At 35.5% G+C, this 14,132-nt stretch overlaps 2 protein-coding genes across 2 annotated transcripts; both read right to left on the reverse strand.

Annotated features, from left to right (window-relative positions):
• Positions 1-2,650: 2,650 nt before the first annotated feature.
• LOC145229704 (actin nucleation-promoting factor WASL-like) lies at positions 2,651-3,864 on the reverse strand. Its single transcript, XM_080095037.1, has 4 exons — positions 3,733-3,864; positions 3,279-3,413; positions 2,927-3,013; positions 2,651-2,782 (listed from the first exon to the last, which is right to left on the reverse strand). The coding sequence occupies exons 1-4, from the start codon at positions 3,862-3,864 to the stop codon at positions 2,651-2,653; spliced, it is 486 nt and encodes a 161-aa protein (XP_079951163.1).
• A 1,846-nt stretch (positions 3,865-5,710) lies between these two features.
• LOC145228339 (45 kDa calcium-binding protein-like) lies at positions 5,711-11,634 on the reverse strand. The gene is made up of 8 exons (XM_080093374.1): positions 11,485-11,634; positions 11,104-11,162; positions 10,581-10,762; positions 9,346-9,540; positions 8,980-9,076; positions 8,532-8,649; positions 7,763-7,926; positions 5,711-7,398 (listed from the first exon to the last, which is right to left on the reverse strand). The coding sequence occupies exons 1-8, from the start codon at positions 11,573-11,575 to the stop codon at positions 7,222-7,224; spliced, it is 1,083 nt and encodes a 360-aa protein (XP_079949500.1). The 5' UTR covers positions 11,576-11,634; the 3' UTR covers positions 5,711-7,221.
• Positions 11,635-14,132: the final 2,498 nt, after the last annotated feature.

Genomic DNA, 14,132 nt, shown 5'->3' on the forward strand with positions numbered 1-14,132 from the left:
TTTCTGCGAATTTGAGTTTAGGTAGAGCTTTATTATCGCTACGTCCAAAAGTTAAAATGGTGATATTTCAGTGAGGTTTAATCACTTTATAATGAATCAATTAATTAAAAAGTTGAAGGGGTTTAAAATAGCAAATTACTGTGGTGAGGTCATTGGCATAGAAAGTCGTCGATCCCTTACTGTGTCATGCAGTGAAGGGTTATGGTACTGGCCGTGCATTGTCATAGATGATATGTTTAACAAGTGGCATTATTATCAACATGTTTTTCAACTTTGCTGTTTACGTATGTGTTGTTATTGTGTAAACAAGCAGTCATTTATAGCGTCAACTCAAAAGGCCAGAAACCAAAATGCCTGACGTTTTACCATTTAAACCAAAAAAGCATTGTTTTATTCAGGCGCATATTTGTGACCAATTGCACGTATAGTAACCCCAAAAAATGCTGAGACGACGTATTTCGGTTTTTCCAAGCGCTATAACCACCCAAAACAAGCATCGTAACACGAAAAAGGTGATAGAGTAGTTACTGTAAGATTTTTTTATGCTTTATATTGGAGATGTTGCAGATCAAAATATAAAATACATCCACATGTATTGATATATGCCTGAAATAAATGTTAAAATAATGCTTAACGCATATAAATAATAAAGTCCTACAAGGCGTTAAGTTGGCTTAAATGTCCAAAAAAGTGTAACGTCTAAAATGTGCTAGCGTGATTTTATCAAGAAATACGTGCTTCGCGCATGAAGGACAACTTGGCTTTGTTAAAGAAGGTTAGACCAAGCTTTACAGTTCTATTAAAGGCTGCAAGATTACAACAATTCGTCAAAAGCAAAGCCCACCAAGTCCCTGCAATGACGAATTTTTGAACTTCCTTGAAAATGTCTTAAAGTAGTTTCCCAATGACACACTTCATCAATATCAACGCCAAAAAAGCGACGTAATGTTTATTAAGAGTTGACCGAAAATGATAAAACGTTACACCAACTATCCCCACTAAAGCAGTAAACTTCGATTGTCGCTTAGGGTGTGGCATACTAATCCTAACTAAAAATCTGAACTAACCCAATATAAGTCCATATACCTGCATCAGGCGTTGTTATGGCTTTTGACAGGTAATTGTCAAGGCGCGTATGTACTTGTTTAGGCTGTGTGACGGCTTGCCACAATGGCTGTACAGTGTTTTAATTAGCCTGGACCACCAATGCATTGAATTCAGGTCAAAACACACCTGACAAAAACCAAATTCCCGTTTTGCGCATGCAAATTTGGACGTGGGTTCCATAGGGTTACTACAATCATCGCTGGTTAAGAGATGGCACAAACACACATGTAGCGGGTATATGTAAATAAGCACTATACCGAATTTAGGTTACACCAGGGACATAAAACATGGTACGTCGCATGTTCATAAATTTAAGTGCTAGGCGTTGTACTAGGCTCAGTATGCACCATGTACATAACATAAGTACATAGAAAGAGTTTTATCCAGTGTACATTTTGACAAAAACAACACTTGTATGTTTTTTTGCCTTTGCATTCAACAATTGGTGGCACCAACCTTCATCACGACCATTAATCATAGCTGGAAATTTGTTTTGAGGATTTTCAATGGACTGAAAACGTATTACTCATTAATACATTTCACAAGGAAGTAAGAATAGACCACGGTAAAAAAAGTTTGAAGGCTTGATAGATAACTGGCTGGCAACCCCTTTGCTGGAAACAAACAGGCGCGACAAGCCAGAGACACCAACATGCAAAGCGCACAAACTACGTTGCTAAGTGGTGCGGAAGCTAACTGCACAGGATGTGTCGTCATACGCAATGACGTCATGTGGGCATGGGCGCCAGCAACTGCGACTGAAGTGTCCATAAAACGCCCCACGAATCTTATGCAAGGGGTAATTGCTTTTGCGTGTGCTCGGAATTGGACCAATTGCAACAGGACACACAGAACAGTAAGGTCTAGAAGGGTAAACACTGTTGTCAGAAAGCAAACATTGGGGGAATGCAGTACAACGCAGACAACCTTTGCATATCTGATTGCCGAAACCAAAACAAACACTTATCAAAGTGAAAGTCCACAAAAATACGAGCAGATTAGCAGCTAGCTCGTCGGCAAACAAACAGACCAACTCCATTGGCATAAAAGTACCAGGTCACACCATTTTTGCATACCAGCACAGACCAAACCTGATTCGGCACTTCAAATGCCAAACAACACACATAGTTCAAATAACCTCATTCAAATATCAGTACCTGAGTCATATGTAATTATCAAGAGGATTAAGTAATGTTTAATTCCACTTTAATGTACTATGTTGCAGCAGTAAAGGATTTCTTCTCCTGGGACCAAGCAATAGTGGTTTGTTGGGCAAATATGTAATTTTGGATCCAATAAGCAACGTGTTACCACATCAATTTAATTTTAAAAGCCCTTTTCACGCCAATAAAACATTAACAAACTCCCAAAGCACTGCTAAAGCTCTGTATTGCATAGTACACAACCACTCTATCACTAGAAATGAAATACACAGGATCCAGAAACACACACAATTTTTGACAGAATAAATTGCTTGCAAATGTTTTATGTGTAAAACTAAATCTATAAACAAAAGTACCTAATTTTACTCTAACAATTGTGATTAGTTTGAGCCACATAAAGACAAACTTGTTGTACCTCGTTTATCTTGTCTGTTGCGTATCTTGTCTTCAATGACATTCTTAAACTTCATAGCTTCATTTTCACTGGCAAAGTTAAGGCCTGCTCTGCATTTCTAATAAACATGGATTAGTTTTAACTTACAGAAAAAATTTTTTTTTTTTTTTAAACTATGATGTTTTAGAAATACAGCATCAATGCTACCTATGGTAAAAGTTCAGAATGTTTTTTTAATAAACAATTGAATAATTAGTCTTACATCTGTATCGAATGTATGGAAGTATGGACGCGGGGTGCTGTATTTAAACTGGTTGTAAAGTTCCTGTTCCCATAACTTTGATTCATTCTGTACAAAAACAGGCTTATTAAACGAAGTAATTCTCAAAATACGGAAACATGAACTAGTAGTGCTACAGGTAAATCTTGCCAATCGCACATCCAATTTACCAAGCAATTTTATGTTATTAAACAGAACATGCAATTAACCAAGTTGTTTACAAAGGATTGACATTACAATACAACTGAATATGCAATTATCCAGAATTGTGTATGTGGAGTACTCCATTTTTGAGTCCAGTTTCAAATACAATTGTAATTTGTAAGTCCCTTACTCTGATGCTGTAAACTCGGATGTAATATGAACGATTGGGGTTGTCCTTAACAAAACAACATACTCCTGTACATCTTTTCTGCCACTTGTTACCATTTTGAGCAAGATAAACTTGAACGACTGCTGTTGCAAGGGTCTAAAAATTAACAAAAACAAAATTGTGTCATACATTATTTTTATCCATATTAAGGGCATGAATTGGATATTTTAAATAAAAAGGCAATGCTCTATTATCCAAACACAACAATCAACAAAAATAGTTTCTAGTGACAAATGGAAAGCGATAAAAAACAGTGTTCTGGGTAAAAACATACAAAATTGTTTAAAAAAGATTTTTTGGCAAACTTTTAAAGTGTTCTGTGAAATTTGTAAAGCAATAATTTTTGTCAAACTATTAAAGTCAAACTTAAAATAGTTTTGAAAGAAAAGTCAAAAACCTATAAATCACAACTTACAACACATTTCTTTCCCAGTAAACCGAACAAACTGTTATTTTCTTGGTCACTTAGCAATGATGAAGGATGATGAGATGCAGGCGCTCTCCCTGTTCGCCTTTGATTAGGGGGAGGGGGCAGTGGTCCACTCATTTCAACCGACTTGAACAGAAATACAATGTCTTTGTACAAAAATAGTGAAGAATTGTCCTTATCTGTAATAAGTAATTGAAAAGTATTTAGGGTTAGGGTTCATTCTTTTGAATAAGGTACTTCGGTGTGACATTGTACATGTGAAAAAGGTCTAGAAAAATGTCTGGAATCTGGAAAAAAACAGTCCAATATGCTTTGTTTATAATTTAGGTTTTGGGCTATTTAGGTCAAACCAAATTGGAACAGGCAACTGAATATATAATATTCCTTTTATTTACAAGTTACATCGTTTATTTGCCATATAACTGGGCAAAATTTGTACAGTATAACAGCAAAACTTCTAAAAATAACAAAAAAAGCGGTCACGTCTAAAACTGCGGGCCCACTTGGATCACTTGGCCCGCTTGGCCCAGCACTTGGCTCGCTTCATGGATGCAATTAAAAAACTGCGGGCCCGCTTGGCACACTTCTCGCAAGTGTGAAAACTGCGGGCACACTATATCTAGTGCTTGGCCCGCCTCTCGCAGGGAAAAACCGCGGGCCCACTATATCTAGTGCTTGTCGCGGCTATCGCAAGGAAAAACTGCGGGCCCACTATATCCAGTGCTTGTCGCGTCTCTCGCAGGGAAAAACCGCGGGCCCATTATATCCAGTGCTTGTCGCGTCTCTCGCAAGTATAAAAACTGTGGGCCCACTATATCCAGTGCTTGTCGCGTCTCTCGCAGGGAAAAAACGCGGGCCCACTATATCCAGTGCTTGTCGCGTCTCTCGCAGGGAAAAACCGCGGGCCCATTATATCTAGTGCTTATCGCGGCTCTCGCAAGGAAAAACTGCGGGCCCACTATATTCAGTGCTTGTCGCGTCTCTCGCAGGGAAAAAACGCGGGCCCATTATATCCAGTGCTTGTCGCGTCTCTCACAAGTATAAAAACTGTGGGCCCGCAGTTTTTTTTATTGCATGGGGCGTGCCAAGTGCTGGGCCTAGCGGGCCAAGTGGGCCAAGTGGGCCCGCAGTTTTAGACGAGACCCCCAAAAAAGCACTTACTGATACTCTAAAACTGAACGGCCTCAACATTAGTCTGTGCAGGAAATGTCTACTTACACTAATACTATGCTCAATGTACTTTAATTTACAAAATGCTAGCTACAAAACTTTAACCAACATTGCCCTAAATCACCAAAAAATAATCAGACATTTACCAAGTATAATCTTACAGCAACAGGAATAGGATCATGGATACTGTTTTTCGACATAGAAATAATAATAAAAACCAAACATAATAATGACGTCATTGATTTGGATTTGTTGTTATTAGTTGGTGCATCTCTGGTAAATCATATCTTAAGTAACAAACCTTTATTTAGTATACCTTTTATTGCATTGGCGAAAGAAAAAATCTCAAAATCAAAAAAGATACAAACAAGTGTTTGTCAAACACAAATGTTCCTTTCTTCGCAAAAATGCCTGCAGGAATTTTACAGTCTTCCTTAACCGGTCCTTTCAGGTTTCCTCGATGGTTCTTAATTTTTGTTTTTGTGTGTCTCCGATGATAGTCCTTTTTATTGACAGGAATTTACAGAAAATGGTTAAATAAAGTGAACTAAGGTGTTCGCTGCGTTTGTTATTAGTAGGAGAGTGCTTTAACTTCGTACATATAAAACCAAGCACCAGCCGCTCTTATCATTTGATAACTGTTGCGTTTTAATGTATTGCGTATGTTCCCAGGAATAAAAAAGTGACACTTCTTTTTGTCTCTAGTAATAAGCGTCCTATGAATATCAATTGTAAATTCACACAAAACTTTAAAGAGCCGGTTTGCCTATAAAATAAACTGAAAGATAAAACATTGCAGAGAAATGCATTTTATTCGTACATAGTGATTGCCGTAGCCAGCTCGACAGACCACACGACACAACTTCCAAACAGTATGAGACTTTCAGTGGATAAAGATATCACAGAAAGCCAAACGTGAATTGGAGGTATTCGGACAAATTTACAATCAACAATGTTAGCTGAAATCCAGACTAAGCCAAGTTTCCACATGCAGTTACGTAAGCATTTGCTTAAAGCGCCCTGTCCCGTTCGCAATCAAAATTTTTTTAACAAAAGGCAAGAAAAACAAAAAGTGGAGACAGCTTAAGTAACTGCCGTAAGAAACATAGCTTGCCAATGAAAATGCATGAAAGTGTCATGGGTTATGAAATTGACAGTTTAACATGCTTTGTTATCGATGAAAATATTCATGTTAATAAAATACCGTTTAACAAATGGAAAACGTGACTGTTGCTGAAATATGTCATTGAACACACAAAATGTTAAAATTGCCATAAAGCTTGTATACCGTATGGTAGTTAAGCTGAAGTTTTGTAATGCAATAAAAATGTAAACGTTGCTTTAAACCAACCAGTGAGGCCCCGTACTATTGTGATCCCATCATTGCCAGACTTAAAACGTAAAAAGGTGCCAGCAGATCAAAACAGTTACAAAAAAACTTTGTAGGGTTTAACAACAAGGCACAAAAAATTCATTTGCGATAAAATTTGCCTCAATTAAGGATACTGCAGAATATTTGACATCAGCAATTACAAGTGGAGCAAATGTTACACATAAAACCAATAACATGAAAAAATGCAACCCTTATTTTACGCAGGATACTTGCTTCAGATAAATAGACTAAAACACAAATTAAAGTAAGATACAAGAAAAGTAGAAAAATGCTCAATATGACATCCATAAACTGTTCAGTGTTTTAACTAACAGTTAAAAGGGGAAACAAAAATTAACAATACTCGTTTGACGAGTGAGGGTACTTGCTTTTTTGTAGGAACAATCAGAGAAAGAAAACTAGATATTGAAACATAGGGAACATAATAATGTACAAAAACTACAGTATGCAAAGCGCTTGCTGTGTTCAACTTACATATGCAGTTGTTTAACAAACAACCATTAAAACATCATACTTCTGGACTAACTTAAGAGCTTTTTGGAATTGGCACAAAAATATAAAAAATGCTTTTAGCAAGCAACGTTGGTCATTGAAAAGAATGAAGTTACTTAAACTGCAACGTTGGTTTTCATAACATAAAAAAATAACCGTATACACAGGTTTACAGCAGTTCCCAACCTCATATTATAAATTTAAAAAATGCCAAAAAATCTTACACTTTAATCCTAAACTGAATTATTCCCACAACTGATTTTGTCCAAGAAGCTTCTGGTAAAATTATGCTGGAGACCTAATATTCAAAGTAATGGTTTGAAACCATTGGTTAAGAGTCTTATCAGGCTATTGTATGTTACTACAGCAAAGCTGCATTCAAAAAAGGAAGGATATGTCATTTGCTCAAAAATGTGGAACTACAGATCATCATGTACGCTCTTCGCATAGTTGTAAAGTTTGCTACCAGTGTAGAACTCGCTGTTTTCAAGCAGTTCGTCCAATGAAAGCTTGTCATCACCGTCATCATCACCAAATGCTATAAGTTGTCTTGCTTCTTGCTCAGCCATGTTTTCACTCAGTGGGTCCAGGTATTTCTGCAAGAAAATCCTAATAGTTTACAAACTTCAACCCAAACCACAAACACATGATTGGGTAAAAAAAGCACAAAAGGAAGATATATAATTTTTATGTGTAAACAACCCCCTAAAGAAACACCAAAACCTTGTTTTTTGTTGATTGACAGCATAAGCTTAAAATTCAACAGTCCAACAACTGTTGATGCAAGGCCAATGACCAAAAAAAGCTACTTATTAACAGCACTTGTGCAAATCACTTTGCAAAAACTAGTTTGGTGCAAGTGAACAAAAACATTTTGAATTTTATCAAAAGTAAAATCTATGGCATTTCAGTAGACAAAACCGTTTAAAATACGGGTTTTAAAATTTTGAAATATGGTACCTCAAGTTCGTCTTTGGTGACTTTGTTATCATGATTCACATCCATGACATTACGGAATTCTTTTTTTCTGATTTGTGCCCATTCATCTGCTTGTGTGTCGACATCAACATCCGAACCCACTGACATGTATTCGTGGATGGAAAGTTCTCCGTCCCCATCAATATCTGTGAAAAATTTAGTAAAACAAGTGTGCTTATGCAGTAAATCTCAGTTAAATCAGATTCAGTTAATTAGGATCTTTTCCCAATCGGAAAAAATGGAGGTACAAAAGATTTGAAGTGTGCATGAACTAACCGACATCGCTTAGTCCGGATCTTTGCTTAATCTGGACAAAGTTTTGGTCCAAATGGGTCCAGATCAACTAGGGTTTACTGTATAACGTCATTTTACACTTTACACCATTGATCACAACAGTAATTGTTAAAACATCTACAATGCATTCACTATATACAAGCTATCTGTGACTGGTGTTTGTAACAAAAAGGAAGGTTGGAAAAAACTATGTGATCTTTGGCGCTTTAACTTTAGAGCCAGGGATATTTTTCTTTCAAGGCATAGCAAGGATCTTGTGGATTTTAAACTTTTTAAAAGTTATCCTCTAGGCTTTGTTGTTGTTTGTTTGTTTCATTTTTGTCCACAATGAGCAGACACTGCCTGAATGTGTTATGCTCAAATAAGCTGTCTATTACTTCAATTTAGTTTAACCCAGCAATGTCGCTTGCTATTGCTGTCCTTAGCATAAGAACATGTAGTGCAACAGTCTCCTTACCCATGTCATGCAGAAAGTCTTCAACTAGATACTGAAGCATGCCTTTGCTTGTTTCAGGATGTTGGAAGTCAAGGAATTGCTCTGAAGTAAGAAAGTCTGTCTCTCCTTCACTTGCAGACTGGAATTTAAAAACAATTTTTTGGTGGTGGTTATAAATATACAGTGGAGGCATTTGTAATAATAAAGGGGCACAAATTGGAGATATACTGAAGTTTGGAGTTCAATATGCAACAAAGCAGATTATGCAAATAAATGGATTCTTCCATAGCAAACTAACCTCAATAGAAAAGATTGCAATTAAAACACTCACATGAAAATCAGATTATGATCAAATGCATTAGCTCCATATCTTATAGCTTTTGTTACACAAACAAAGAATTTCCAAAGATATAATTTGCCACACAAAAAAGGTATTCATCATTGGGTAAAACAATGGATTTTTTTTCACCTGCATCCATTTATCTCTTGCATCTTCCACCTCATCTTCAACATCTTTACTAATTTCTATCTTTTCACTGTTTTTCAACTTTTCAGCAACACTTTTCCTAAAATTTTTGTTGGTTAGTGGTTTATTTAATAACATTCCATGTCACAGATTGTGGTAAATCACTTCACTTGCTTACTTACAAGAAATAAGTCTTACATTCTTTGCAGTAGCTTATAAAGTACAACTATTTATTGCAAGGGCCATCAAACTTGTTTCAAAATAGAGCAGGTAAAGGGCCAGATAGCTTACAAGCTCTTACCAAAACCACCAAGAGCACATGGTGCAGTTTGGTGACCCCTAGTTAAATATGTGTATGAAATCACATACTTGTCAAAATTTCTTTGTGCCAGAAATTCAGCGAGGTATTCGTTCCAAGTGATTTGATTGTCACCATCAGTATCAATCTTTGCAAACTGCTGAGCATTTCCTCGCTTTGCTTCTTCAAAATGTTCTCTTGTCTTTGAGAGAACCCAGGCTGTTAGTTCAGAGTTATCAAGGTGTTTGTCTTTGTTTGTATCAATTCTGCAAAATAGGACACACAGTTTGTTGAGTGATGCTTCCAAAAATTGGGGGCCACCGTATTTTAATTACGTAGCTAAATGTATTTAATTGCAAAATTATCTTTTAAACAAAGTTATTAGCATTTTTTTATAAGTTATAATGAAAAAGCATTGTATTATTTTTTGTAGTATTATAAGTTATTTTCAAATTATACATTTTTTAAATATTAATAGGCTACAAATAGTGATTCAAATAAACAGTACGTATTTGCAATTGCCATGTCAAGAGCTAGTATCATAAATGCACTAACTTTGTTCCAAGCCATTTGCTGATATAGTATTCTTTTAGTTTAAAACTTTACATTATATTGCAAAGTGATTAGCTGTAAAGTTTTCTCCATTTTACCAAATTGAAAAGTAAACAAGTGTTTAAACATTAACAAGTAATGTCAGCTAATTATCTGTACAGAAATAACATGATGCACAAAGTACAATGTTCAAAGTGCAATTCCCCCTTATCAGTGACACAAGTCTTTGCAAATCATTTAAATAGTGATTAATATGGTTTTAACTGCTTGGAAAATACATACAGTTGTGAGGCATAACCAGCAGTCAATCATAAATACACCAGAAGCAATCATACATGGCCATAGCAGGAACGGCAAAAACTCACACACCAATCAAGACACTAATACCAATTGCTAAGTGGATAATTATCATTAAATTAAATGGAAGACAGGATGTGTTTAGGCTTACACTCACTAAGTTATGGAAAGTGGAACAAAAAAATAAAACCAGAATTATTAAAATATAAAAAAGTACAAAACTGTTGAATAAAATTGTACAAAAAGTAGATACTCCACTAAACATTAAATAAAGCTATTTCCATTAATCTGTACTGGGCTACTGGCAAAAAGTAATTTTCTCAAAACGATTTTCCCTTGCTGTATTGTAAGTTCAATTTAAAATGCTTTAGGTGTTACTATATTATTTCTTATTTTATAACCATTGGGTAACCTTGTTTTTGACACTAAAACTTGTATTTAACTGTCAAACACTTACAAATGAAAGATTTCTTCTAGTTTTGACTTTTGATCTTTTAACTCATAATTCCCATTCTCAAAATTGTCTAGGTCTTCACCCAGAAAGACTTCCTTGTGGAAGTTGGAGTTCAGGTTCCCATCACGTCCAATTTTTACTGCATCGAGATGTTTTGGTGGGGCCAAATCATCTTCAATTTCAGTCTGTGCAAAACATTGACACTTTTTTTTTTAAATAAACAAATTTAGAATTATAACTGAGAAAAAAAAATTTCTTAAAGATATAACAGAATCAGTCAAAAAATAGAAATGGAATATTATACAATATACATATATCGCCTAACTGTTTTGAATCAATAAATTAGAAGTATGATTGGCAACAAACTACACAAATATACACAGCGGTGGTTCATTACAATAATTGCAAATTCTTGTTTATACATACTGGATTCCATTATTAGTTAAGCAAATATTCTGGATAATTGCATATTTTGGTAGGTCACAAAAAAGCCGGGCAAATATGAGTTGTAATTATCCAGAATCACCTTAATTTTCTTTGCTGCATCATCCTCTTCATTTGGATTTGCGTCACCATCTTTGCTTTCTGTAAAAATGAAATAATATTTTGTAATCTGATAAAAAATGGGTATATGCATTTCAGTTGGAAAATGTAATGGAACTCAGTTTCAACAAATTTCGAACAACAAATAAAATGAAACTATATTGTTTGAAAAAGTGGGGATTTGCTGTTTTATCTTTTGTGCAAAAACCAAACGAAAAGCACAAAACCAACCACAAAAATGTAATTTGTTTAACAACGTACAAAGTTTACAAAACAGATGTCATTTACAAATTTCTTGACAAACAAGAAAGATCTTTGCAATTAAACACATCACAACGAAAAATTGTGTTCTTTATTAACTTACCATTTTTTACCATCATCATTAGCGATTTTCCATAAGACGTGCCTACGATAGTAAACGTAATCAAAACAAAGAGTAACAGTTTAGGTAACATTTTGCGACGAATATTGACAATAGACAAAGTTTTTAATATATCTGTGATAAAATACAACGTATTAAAACGCATTTGCAAAAATATCACTGTATTACAATAGCGCAACAAATAAACCTGTAATTTTCAGCTAATAACAACAAATTACGTGTTTTTATTTTTGTTTTTAATCAGGTAAACTTTCATGACAACACGTCACGCATGACGTAGCAGTTTAAATCCGCATCGCAAAAGGGAGAGCTAAATTTACGAACCCACTATTCTTACGGTTTGTGGTCTGAAATGTTAAGAATTTTTTACTTGTTTATGCTACTTTAACAATATTTTTTATGGATAAAAATGTCAGTATATGTTTGTTTCAAAAATAATACAGCACTTCCAGAGTCAAAATTGTAAACAAAATTTATTGGGATTTAAAAAGTCGCTTTGAATAAAACAAAATTAATGCTTTAAAATGTGAATACAAAAACATAAAATAAATGCATGGACATTGATCTTAGTCTTTCTGCGACTAAAAAATTGCAACGTTTTGCTCTGGTATATGACACGAAATTTTAAAAACAAACAATTTTTTGATTCAATTTATACCGGGTTTTAGCATTTGGCTTGACTTGCGTTTTTTAAGCCCTTGTGTAGCCAGACATGTCGGTGAAAAGCAAACAAAAAATAAGAAAGAGATTGTCACAAATTAGAGCGATGTTTGGTTATTGGTTACTTGCAATCTGTCAAGCCTTCCGCATTGCTCACTTCAAACAAACGACAGTTTCATCATCTCGTAATTCCACGTAATCCACATAAGTGACGCACCTTTTAACTGTCGCAAAATTTCACAAGTGACAACGGATTGAGTGAATCACCGCTCGTGAAAAAGAGATGAAAAGCACGCTTTGCTCTCTTTCACCAAATACGGCTTTGCCGCCTTCCATATATGGTCATGCGGCGCCAGGCCTGCGAAGCGTTTGTCTTTTTTGCATTTAAACGATTACTCATTAGTAACGTAGCTTACAGAGTCCTCCCGGTCTTTGGGGCTAATTGTGTTTTGGTGTGATTACGTATTCTTAGAAAACAGTCAAAAACGACAGGTCACTGCGAAGCGTTTTCGTTTCTCAGAATGCATTATTAATGCGACAATGTTTGTAGGATGCAAACAAAATGCATATTTTATCAGGTCTGCTCTTTTTCTGCTTTCTTCTGTTGCAAATGCGCAAAGACTAACACAATAACACACTTAGTAGGTAAAAGGGGCCAGTCATGTTAGCTAAAATGTCAGTGGGTTTGTGTTATCTATAGCATCAAGACAGCAACAAAGTTGGGAACCATGCCAGGAAGTTAGCAGTCACCACCACAACTATTTTTTGTGCCTGTTAAGCGCGTAAGAAATGAGATAAGCAGAAGCGATTTTATGCTTGAGTGGGCACAGTTCTGTACGCCCTCAAGTCTGCGTTAACCGGTTGCGCCGGGACTTTGTGATTTATTCAACACCTGAGTTTTGTGTTTGAAAATCGAGGCGTTTTATCAACAGTCGATGTATTGTTTTCTTTATTTACTTTAAATATAAGTCCTGGCATTGCTTTAAAGTTAAACTTCAGGGTTTCAATTCAAGAAAAGGCGAAAGGACAATATTAAAAGCGAAAGTTTTTTCAACTGGTGTGTTGAATACAGCTAGGTTTTATGTTCTTAAATTTGGCCTTATTTGCAGACATTTGATGGATTCTACTGTATTGTAAGTTTGCCCTATAACCTACAGAAGTATTTTCTGTTTAATAAGGTTTGCGATCGTGTCTAACTTGCAGCAGCACTTCCATTTTTGGTCTTTGTTGATTGATCGTCGCGGTTTGAACACGGCGACCACCTGCTTATTTTCTTCGGGTAATCATACCCTATTAATTGACTTTAACGACCCATAAATGGTTTGCCATCATCAGGCGTAACTTAGAAGGATGGTAAAGTGCTATTATTAACCGCGTCATCAGATCACGTAACAGTCATTCGGTAAATCAGTTAGGAGAATATGCTTTTAGTTAGTCGTCAGGCGTTGTCTGACTGTGTAACTGTGATATAAAGTGCAGTGTAGTCAGTCGGTTCAAACCGGATTATTAAAGCAAAAGCCCACTCAGAACGGACGCACAATAAATGATGATTGGACAGAGTTTAAGCGTGGTATGATTTGCAATGCCTAATATAAACTCGCTTGAACTGAAAGCTGCACATAGCGTTGTGCATTCAAGCAATGCTTTCTGTATCGCTCTGCATGGATTTGAGGTTTCACTTTTTAGGTTAACTAAATTGTTTCGTGTTGCTATTTCTGCCACGAAGCAGTATTTGTGTTTATTTCTTTTCTAGATAAGGTTTTGTGTAGAAACTAAAAATACTTCCGGTGTTTTCGAGTTTTTTGTCTTTTAAAATTATGCTTATACTTGCTAAAGCGTTTTTTTTGTAACCTCTATTGGACATTTTTTCCTAAAACAACGATATTTTTTTGGAATTTGTTTTTGACATTTTTTATTTACAAAAACTACAGAAGTACCGTCTATGAATAAAAAAAGTGCTTAAATTTTTT

This window comes from Phallusia mammillata, chromosome 5 (genome assembly GCF_965637545.1).
Source record: "Phallusia mammillata chromosome 5, kaPhaMamm4.hap1.1, whole genome shotgun sequence".
NCBI classification, from domain to species: domain Eukaryota; kingdom Metazoa; phylum Chordata; class Ascidiacea; order Phlebobranchia; family Ascidiidae; genus Phallusia; species Phallusia mammillata.